This window comes from Oncorhynchus masou, chromosome 17 (assembly GCF_036934945.1).
Source record: "Oncorhynchus masou masou isolate Uvic2021 chromosome 17, UVic_Omas_1.1, whole genome shotgun sequence".
Lineage (NCBI taxonomy): Eukaryota > Metazoa > Chordata > Actinopteri > Salmoniformes > Salmonidae > Oncorhynchus > Oncorhynchus masou.
In genome coordinates, this window is record NC_088228.1 from 40,226,889 (window position 1) to 40,238,091 (window position 11,203).

The 11,203-nt window shown below is 42.3% G+C and overlaps 1 protein-coding gene across 2 annotated transcripts in view; it reads right to left on the reverse strand.

Moving 5' to 3' along the window:
- LOC135559038 (kinesin-1 heavy chain-like) overlaps positions 1–10,995 on the reverse strand; it is a 30,309-nt gene extending 19,314 nt beyond the window's left edge. The window contains exon 1 of one of the 2 annotated variants that reach the window (XM_064993357.1): positions 10,664–10,995. In XM_064993357.1, the coding sequence (XP_064849429.1) occupies positions 10,664–10,792 (129 nt within the window). In that variant the 5' untranslated portion in view covers positions 10,793–10,995. The remainder of the gene's footprint in view (positions 1–10,663) is intronic. The other variant, XM_064993358.1, reaches the window with a different exon arrangement.
- Positions 10,996–11,203: the final 208 nt, after the last annotated feature.

Consider the following 11,203-nt stretch of genomic DNA (forward strand, 5'->3'; position numbering starts at 1 on the left):
CCTGGAATGCATTAAAATTAACAGGTGTGCCTTGTTAAAACTTCTTTTGTGGAAGTTCTTTCCATCTTAATGCGTTTGAGACAATCAAGTTGTGTTGTGACAAGGTAGGGATGGTATACAGAAGACAGCCCTATTTGGTAAAAGACCAAGTCCATATTATAGCTCAAACAAGCAAAGAGAAGCGACAGTCCATTACTTGGAGGTCAGTCAGACATGGAGGTCAGTCAATGCGGAAAATTTCAAGAACTTTTCAAATTTCTTCAAATGGAGTCGCAAAAACCATCAAGTTCTATGATGAAACTGGCTCTCATGAGGACCGCCACAGGAAAGACCCAGAGTCACCTCTGCTGCAGAGGATAAGTTCATTACAGTTAACTGCACCTCAGATTTCAGCCCAAATAAATGCTTCACAGAGTAACTGACACATCTCAACATCAACCTGTTCAGAGGAGACTGCGTGAATCAGGCCTTCATGGTTAAAATGCTGCAAAGAAACCACTACTAAAGGACACCAATAAGAAGAAGAGACTTGCTTGGGCCAAGAAACATGAGCAATGAACATTCGACTGGTGAACATCTGTCCTTTGGTCTGATGAGTCCAAATTTGAGATTTGTGGTTCAACCCGCCGTGTCTTTGTGAGATGCAGAGTAGGTGAACGGATCACCTCTTCATGTGTGGTTCCCACCGTGAAGCATGGAGGAGGAGGTGTGATGGTGTGCGGGTGATTTTCTAGTGACACTGTCTGTGATTTATTTAGAATTCAAGGCACACTTAACCAGCATGGCTACCACAGCATTCTGCAGCGATACACCATCCCATCTGGTTTACACTTAGTGGGACTATCATTTGTTTTTCAACAGGACAATGAAACAAAACACATCTCCAGGCTGTGTAAAGGCTATTTGACCAAGAAGAGTAATGGAGTGCTGCATCAGATGACCTGACCTCCACAATCACCCAACCTCAACCCAATTGAAATTATTTGGGATGAATTGGACCGCAGAGTGAAGGAAAAGCAGCCAACAAGTGATCCGCATGTTGGAACTTCTTCAAGACTGTTGGAAAAGCATTCTTTATGAAGCTGGTTGAGAGAATGCCAATACAAATAAAGAAACACCCTGGAATGAGTAGGCGTGTCCAAACTTTTGACTGGTACTGTATATACAGTATTAATCTTGGTTAACCCAGAACTAAAATCTTCCGTAATTTGGTCAGATCATTTTCATGTTTACGTAGTCTGTCCACAAGAGATAACCAATATAGCGAGCTGGTCAAAGTAGTGTAATATATATGGAATAGGGTGCCATTTGGGATGCAGAATAGTGCTGTGGCTCTCGTCTCCCCACTCCCACAGCTCTGTGCTTCAGCTCTGCAGCTCTGGCCTAATGAGCAAGGTAGCCTACATCAAATATGGTCTGTGTCCCAAATGGCACCCTATTCCCTATATAGTGCTATGGTAAAAGGTAGGGCATTATGTAGGGAATAAGGTGCCAATTCGGGAGGAGAGCTGTGTGGAGGGAGAAAACAAAGCACATACCATTCTAATGAGATGGCAATAATGGACAAAAGAATACATTTAAATAGTCAACCACAGAGGGTATTAAACTGAGTGGTTCAAGTCCTGAATGCTGATTGGCTGACTGCCGTGGTATATCAGACCATATACCATGGGTATGACAAAACATGTATTTTTACTGCTCTAATTACATTGGTAACCAGTTTATAATAGCAATAAGGAACCTCAGGGGTTTGTGGTTTATGGCCAATATACCACGTCTAAGGGCTGTATCCAGGCACTCCGCGTCGCGTGCATAAGAACAGCCCTTAGTCATGGTATATTGGACATATACCACACCCCCTCGTGCCTTTTTGCTTAATTATAGGCACTTTGTTGGTTGAGCTTGAAGAACTGTATAAAGTGACTCAGAGTCGGAGTGCTGATTTAGGATCAGTTTAGCATTTTTCATCATATTAATGAATAAGATTAAATTGACAGGGTGGACCTGATCCTAGATCAGCACTCATACTCTGAAATGCTTGACAGATAAGGCCCCAGTTCGGTCTGTGCAAAAACCTTCCTCTCCCCCTTCCTATCCACCAGATGGACATGAACCATTCAGACACAGCCACGTCGGACTAGACCATTGGCCTGATCTGGGGGCAGACCAGATCGTCTCAGTGCCCTCCCAGCAGTAATTATCAGGATGAATGAAAAGGCCTAAAATGCCTCCAAAGTGTAAACAGGATAATTTTGGTCATAAAGTCAGTCTCGTCCAAAAGTAGGTTTTGTAAGTGTGTTCGTCATGACATACTGGAGGGTTGGTTATGGATCACTGACATGGACACTTCTTTCAGTGATGCCCAATCGACCAGAGACAACACGTTGTGGTCCACCCCTCAGCTGCCATGCGGATGTTTGTAGTCAAGTCTGTATATGATATGGTCCAACGCATGCACATTTTGCTTGGCTAATAGGAGTGAAAATTGGCTTCCATAAAGTCGGTGCAAAATTCCAACGATACTGCCAGATGGCCAAGTATGGATTACATCCGACGCGGTCACTTCTGCTGCCTGTCAACCACTGGTGTTGGTTAGCACGTTAGCTAAGTAGATAGCTGGTACGAGCTTGCTGGTAGCTACTTTTGGTTATACAACATGATTTGATAATGCTAGCGGGCCAGGCTAGTGTATGATACCACAGATGAATGGGGAATGATAATGTCGCTCGTTAAATCTATCAAACGAACGTGTAATGTGATGTAGCATGTGAGAGGAAGATGTGCATAGCTCACGTTAGGGCAGGCACTTGGATGCTAGCTAATAATAGGATGTAGACCTCTCTTTAAATAATCTTTAAACTCAAATCGGCTAGCTAACATTAGCTAGCAAGTCAACTAATTTCAACTTGGACAAAGACATAACTAACTCGGATTTGCAAGTTAGGTAGTTAGCATTTGGGGGTTTCGTCTGCTAACCCAAAACAACATGCCTGTTCTCAAAGTTTAAAATGTATTTTGTAGGGCAAAAATGAATGGATTGTAGCAAAAAAAATGGATGGTCAACTACAAATATAGCTCAGGCAGAAAATAACAAAAGTATCAGCATCAGCAAGCATTTTGCCCTCCCGAGTGGCGCAGCGGTCTAAGTCACTGCATCTCAGTGCAAGAGGTGCCACCACAGTCCCTGGTTCCATTCCAGGCTGTATCACATCCGGCTGTGATTGGGAGTCCCAAAGGGCAATTGGCCCAGCGTCGTCCAGCAACTTACACAGCTGGTTGCATAGTAACGGCGTCAGCGTCACCAGGCCTGAATCTATTCTGTAACTATACAGTCCCTTTATTAGCATATAAATTACTTCCAAAGTAGTGAACGTTAATTCTCTTGCAATTGGTTAATTGAGTGATGATATTTTACTTCATTCACAGGCAACGTACACAACCTGGTGGATTTGATGTTCAGCAGCATCATGGGAACCACTTTACCATATAATGAGCTGTAACAGAAGGCTGAGGCTGTGGCCAGACACTCGTCCAGCTTCAGAATAATGGAGCACACTTGAATCAGGTTGGTCAAATTTCATATGGTCAAAAGGTCAAAAGACTATCTGTCCTGGAATTCACATAACCACAATGTAATCAGTGCTGTGTGTATAGAGGGCCTTGGGAAAGTATTCAGACACCTTGATTTTCCCCACATTTTGTTACGTTAGAGCCTTATTCTAAAATGGATAAAATACACACAAAAAATCCTCAGCAATCCACACGCAATACCCCATAATGACAAAGCGAAAATAGGTTTTTAGAAATGTATTTGACAGCGCACAGTTGACAGTGCATGTCAGAGCAAAAACCAAGCCATGAGGTCGAAGGAATTGTCCATAGAGCTCCAAGACAGGATCATGTCGAGGCACAAATGGAAGAAGTTTGGAACCACCAAGACCCTTCCTAGATAGAGCTGGCCGCCCGGCCAAACTGAGTAATCGGGGAGAAGGGCCGATTGGTGGAGTGCTGCAGAGATGGTTGTCCTTCTGGAAGGTTCTCCCATCTCCACAGCAGAACTCTGGAGCTCTGTCAGAGTGACCATCGGGCTTTCAATCAGGGCTTTATGGTAGAGTGGCCAGACGGAAACCACTCCTCAGTAAACGGCACATGACAGCCCGCTTGGAATTTGCCAAAAGGCACCTAAAGACTGTCAGACCATGAGAAACAAGATTATCTGGTCTGATGAAACCAAGATTCAACTCTTTGGCCTGAATGCCAAGCATCATGTCTGGAGGAAACCTGGCACCATCCCTACGGTGAAGCATTGCAGTGGCAGCATCATGCTGTGGGGATGTTTTTCAGCAGCAGGGACTGGGAGACTAGTCAGAATTGAGGGAAAGATTAATGGAGCAGATGAAAAGAGAGATCCTTGATGAAAACCTGCTCCACAGCGCTCAGAACCTCAGACCGGGGAGAAGGTTCCCCTTCCAACAGGACAACGACCCTAAGCACACAGCCAAGACAATGCAGTAATGGCTTTGGGACAAGTCTCTGAATGTCCTTGAGTTGCCCAGCCAGAGCCTGGAAGGTTCTAAATTAACAGAGTAAAAACTCACAGACGATTATTAAAGCTCAAACCAAGTTTATTCACCCAATAGGTCAGGCAGCTGAACAGACGAAGACATGTTCCCACCAGCACAAGTATACATACCCCAATTTAGGTGATGTCTCATCCTTCCCTCTAAACATTACAGCTTTATTGCTAGGCAGGAAGTTAAGTGATGTGGGTAATAAACTGTTCCTTCTCCCTTAATGTGACCTGACCTCGGCCCCCATTCCTCACTCATCCATAGCTCTCCACCCTTATCAACCCTTATTCCGAGTGGTGCAGCGGTTTAAGGCACTGCATCTCAGTACTAGAGGCGTCACTACAGACTGTAGTTCAAATCCAACCGGCCGTGATTGGGAGTCCCATAAGCGGCGCAGAATTGGCCCAGCGTTGTCTGGGTTAGGCTTTGGCTGGGGTAGTCCGTTGTTGTAGTTAAGAATTTGGTCTTAACTGACTAAATAAAGGTTAAATAAATACATAAAATGAATTGCCTTTCCTCAGTACATTCCAAGCCACTGGCTCATATCCAACCTTACTTGACTACACCATATACATTCCTTCTATAGATAACCATTCACTTCTGGTGTAACAACCAGTGGCCCTTATCCTTTCCATAGAATACCTTATGATTAAACAATATGTCAAGTTTAGAAGTCAGAACCCATCGAACATCTCTGGAGAGATCTGAAAATAGCTGTGCAGCAACGCTCCCCATCCATACTGACAGAGCTTGAGGATCTTCAGAGAAAAATGGTAGAAACTACTCAAATACAGGTGTGCCAAGCTTGCAGTGTCATACCCAAGAAGACTCGAGGCTGTAATCGTTGTCAAAGGTGTTTCAATGTGAACAGAATATTTATGTTTTTATTTTTTCATAAGTTAGCCAAAGTTTCTAAAAGCCTATTTTTGTTTCATCATTGTGGTATTGTGTGTAGACTGATGAGGGGAAAAAACGATTCAATCAATTTTAGAATAAGGTTGTAACATAACAAAATGTGGAAAAAGTAAAGGGGTCTGAATACTTTCCGAACGCACTGTGAGTCTTGTATGGTGTAAGGTGGATAAGAGCGTCTGCTAAATGACTTAAATGTAAATGTAAATGTAGCTAAGTACACAGACACAATGCACACAACACTAAATTCCTCCAAGCTAGCTAACCAGTCTAGCTACTATTGACATAATTACATCACAATGGATTAGTTTCCTTGAAACAGCTTCCGAGTGCAGTGTCCTTTGCTAGCTAGCCCTCTAGCTATATTGTGCTAGCGAGCGAATATGATAACGTTAGCTAGCTGGTTAAACATTTATTGGCTATGGGCTGGCACTGGCAGTATGGAAAGTGACTTAAATCGTTTCTTCGTCATCTTGCTAGGTAGTTATCTAACTTTGGCCATCTGGCTAGTATCAATAAAGGCTTTCTACAAAATAGCAACATTAGCGCAGCTTGCTTGTTAAGGTTAGTCACATGATTTCTCAATTTACAGTACATTTGATGATCAGCTGTGCAGCCAGACTTATTTGTCATTCATTTTGCCTCGTCCCTCTCAACCATACCATTTTTAAATTCCTCATCAAACCACAGGGATTTAACACTTTTTACAGTAATTGTCTTAATAGCTGAATTCTTATTAGTAACTGGAATAATCACTTTCATAAATGCATCAAGTGCAGTTTCTGCTTAGTCCATATTACACACAACAGACCAGCAAATGTTATTTACATCTTCAACATAGGAATCACTACCAAACCTCGTGTATGATCTCTTATACACAATATTAGGCCCAGCCTTTGTCACTTTGGTTTTGCTAGATATGGCTATTATATTATGATCACTACATCCGATGGATGTGGATACTGCTTTAGAGCAGATTTCTGCAGCATTAGTAAAGATGTAACCAGTAAATATGGATGATTTAATTCCTGTGCTGTTTGTAACTACCCTGGTAGGTTGACTGATAACCTGAACCAGGTTGCAGGCTGGTTACAGTTAGAAGCAGGGGGACAGCTTCATGAAAACCGGTCAATATTTATGTCACACAGAAAATATACCTCTGTTGTTATCGCATACATTTTCAAGCATTTCACACATATTATCCAGATACTGACTATTAGAACTCGGTGGTCTATAGCAGCTTCCCACCAGAATGGGCTTAAGATGAGGCTGGTGAACCTGTAACCATATTACTTCAACAGCATTTGACATGAGATCCGTCCTAAGCTTTACAGGAACATGACTCTAAATATAAACAGTTATCTGCCTGGCATCACCTGACCTACTGGCCAGTCACGAGACTTGACACTTAAAGTTCAGCCAGACACAACATAGCCAGACTGAGGTTGCGTCCCAATTGTTACCCTATTGGTTATAGTGCACTGCACCCTATTCCCTATATCGTGCAGAGCCTGGTCAAAAGTATTGCACTATACATGGAAAAGGGTGCCATTTGGACCAAACTCATGACTGCCACTGAAGCCGAGTATTGTAGCTGTACCCATAACATCAGGTCAGCCAGGCCCCTTACTAACAGTACAGCCTGAGCACAGCCCCCAGTTCAAAGTCATCATGAGTCTGGAAGGCAGTACCCCAGTTACCTCCACTACACTGTAGCCGGAAACAATGATTACTCAGTGATAATCATGATGACACAGTGAAACCATTGTTTTGGTATTTAGAAGTGATCTCTTTCACGCATACTACTACTACTGGCTTCTTGGTCTTCCACCCTTTAGGCAAATCTGATGTCTTGAATGTACAAACACTTCTAATCAATAGGCCAGTGATACATCCAAGATCACTCAGAGAGCAAAATAAATAGCCGCAGGGGTAGCTAAGGGGTTGAAGGACAAGTGCTTTAGCAACTCCCCACCCCCCCATAGACTATCTGCTAAGCAATGGTAATAACTGCCTGAATAGTAGGCTACTCCCAGTTACAATCCTCTTCCCCTTCTCCTCCTGCTGTTAGTTTCCACTGCTAAAGCTGATAGTAGCACACTCTCATGGTGCTGTGTGTGTGTGTGTGTGTGTGTGTGTGTGTGTGTGTGTGTGTGTGTGTGTGTGTGTGTGTGTGTGTGTGTGTGTGTTATGGGTAGTCTGTTGTAAGCACAACGGTAGCATCAGTGGAGGTCATGGTACTAATCAATCAATCAAATGTATTTGATAGTCCTTTTTACACCTCTAGGCCCAGATTGAGATGTGGAGTCTAGTTACACAGCCAGATAAGCCTAAACTCAGATCCTACAACTAGCTGATAATAAGCTGGGAAAGTGATGTCACAAGCCCTGAAAATGTAAACAAAACAAGCACTGGAGACAACCATCACCTTCTAAATCTATTTTATATTACAAAACACTACATTATTATCTTCCAACTTGGATGATGGGACTAGGCCAGCTTGCCTATTTTGACAGATCAGATCCACCCCTGGCCCAAATATATCCCTACTGAGCATCCCTTTCAGTAGCCAATAGCCATGATGACATATAGTAGATAATAACCGCCAAAGGTCTGTTGATCTTGAGTGTTTCCCATGAATTATGTAATTCTTCATTCAGCCTCCAAATCTAGGCCGTCCTAGGACTAGGCTCTACCAAAGTGTGTTATTATTATTTATAAACTGGGTGGTTTGAGCCCTGAATGCTGATTGGCTGACAGCCGTGGTATATCAGACCGTATACCACGGGTATGACAAAACTGCTTTTTGCTGCTCGAATTCTTTTGGTAAACAGTTTTATAATAGCAATAAGGCACCTCGGGGGTTTGTGGTATATGGCCAATATACCACGGCTAAGGGCTGTGTCCATGCACTCTGTGTTGAGCACAAGAACCACCCTTAGCCGTGTTATATTGACCATATACCACACCCCCTCGTGCCTTTTTGCTTAAGTAGTGCACTACCTAAATGAAAACAAGAGACACTGACTGTGTTGAAAGGTAGGTTGACGGTGAAGATTTGTGAGGACACACTCGGTGCAAATAAGTTACTGAACTACAATTTATTTATGTCAGTAAAAAGCTTTATAGACTTAATGATGTTGGCTTTGGTGAGGCATGTCCAGTGTATCAAAGTCCATGAGAAACAGGAGGATATCTTGTGGTGAAAATATAATATTTAACCATCCTTTTTCATGTCTATTGCTTTACTGTCAATTCCAGTTATTTCTAACCTGGTTCCGTTGGAGTTCCTCTATGTTCTTTCATTGTAAAGTTAAAGCTCTGTTTGAACAATGACAAAGGAAGGTTATTCCTCATATCGTTCTTATTCTGAGGGCCTGTAGCGCAAATATGGAAATATGGCGAGTACATTGTTTTATCTTTCAAACCCATTTATTTTTCCATTAAATAAGGAATGAAGGCCAGGTCATTTTCTTAATAGTTGAATGCTTATTGGTAACTGGAATAATCTCTCAACCATACCATTTTTAAATTCCTCATCAAACCACAGGGATTTAACACTTTTTACAGTAATTGTCTTAATAGCTGAATCCTTATTAGTAACTGGAATAATCACTTTCATAAATGCATCAAGTGCAGTTTCTGCTTAGTCCATATTACACACAACAGACCAGCAAATGTTCTTTACAACTTCAACATAGGAATCACTACCAAACCTCGTGTATGATCTCTTATACACAATATTAGGCCCAGCCTTTGTCACTTTGGTTTTATTAGATATGGCTATTATATTATGATCACTACATCCGATGGATGTGGATACTGCTTTAGAGCAGATTTCTGCAGCATTAGTAAAGATGTGACCAGTACATATGGATGATTTAATTTAATGACATGTGCATAGTTTTTTCTTTCAAATGGATTTCTCCATTAAATAAGGAATGAAGGCCAGGTCTGCTGTTTGAAAACATTCTAAGCACCACTTTGTGTGGAAGGCACTTCCTTCTTTTGGCATAACAAGTGTGCATCTTGAATGGCACCCTATTCCCTATATACAGAACACCCCATAGGGCTCTGGTCAAAAGTAGTGCACTACATAGGGAGCCATTTGAGATGTACAAAATGTTTTACATTACAAGATGACTAATTGGGCCAAAGAATCTATTTACTAATGGACCAGTGGAGTAACTGTAACAAGATATGTTCAGAGATAACTAATGTAGCCAAGTACAATAATATGATTACGAAATGTATTTGTCTACATCATGTTAGAAACCCATTTTAGGCTAAAGACTATGAAATGAATAAATTCTAGCTACAAAACACATGCACTGCCAGTGGTTATAAATGAACGAAATGTATTGCATCTGAATTCTGCTGTTGATACAGTCAGTGCTGTATTGAGCTGTGTTCTGTATCCCACAGCAGTCTTGTTTGACTAAATTAACTAGGGTCAGGGGGCATAATCATCATAGCGCGCTTGTCAGTGATCTTGTTGATTAAATAGTTAATACTAGTTAGCTAGTCAAATTCTGAAACATCTTTGCTGCTAGGTGTAGCTAACGTTAGACCAACTAGTTAATTTGCCATTGCCAGTTCTACCAGCCTAACTACTAGATAGCTTTCAAATCATAGCAATGCTTGAAATTGCTAACGTTAGCTAGTTAGATAAATTAACTCAGTCCCAGCAGATTTTGGGTGTTACCTCAAAAGATGTGCAGTTATTTTGAAGGCAACGTGTAGTTAATTACATGTTGTTAGCAGATAACGTTGGCGCTAGTGTAGTTAGCTGCCGTTAGCAAAGGCATAGCAAGCAGTTGGCTGCCATTGTTGTTGTTTAGTGACAGCTGACTGGCTAGCTAGTCGATACGGCAATATTAACTAATCACGTCGACTGTAGTCAACTCGCCAAATCAGCGAAATACAGCTAGCTACTTATACACACTTGACTGGCCACCAACTGTTAGCCAAACATACTGTCCTGTCCTGATCGGCGATGGTGTTGGTAAGCTAGCCTACAACTAACGTCAGTGCAAAACATAGCTGATGTGGGTGGACAGGTATGTTAGCCAGCTAAGCTAACTAGCTACTGTTCTGACACTTGCCGATCAACAGTGGCGCAGCGCACTATCGAGGGCACTCGCTTGCAGACAAATAAATAGCTATGGCAACCAACTTACCCCGACGACCACATGGTCTTCCCCTTGAAACTTTGGGATGTATTTGTCCCCTCTGGTCACCTCTGAACTATTCAAGGGCCTGAAACGGCACATCACTTTGATGGTGCACTCCGCCGGTACGTCGGCCATCTTCCACGATTTGCGGATGAAAACTCACAATACAACACAGTAGATCCTCGTTCTAGAGCCGACCGAGCAAGTGAGTGCGGCCCTGCCCCTCGGTCCCAACCTGAGACCAGAATGGGTTCAGATTTTCTACAGTGAATGGCTATTTTCTTCTAGGATTGTGCTAAATCACTTCCTCTCCAATATTGAAGACATGATATCAATGGATCACAGGCACACTCTCCGTCTGTGTGGGACACAACAAATTACGTCCCTCTAAATCAGGGTTCCCCAATAGTCGGCATTTTATTTGGGCCCCCAAAGTTTTCTGATCAAAACAAAACAATGACATGTTTTTTTTCTTGGACATAACACTGAAATCACCAGGAAATGAGGTCAAACTGATTTTCGTTTAGGAAATCTGTTCCCAAGTAA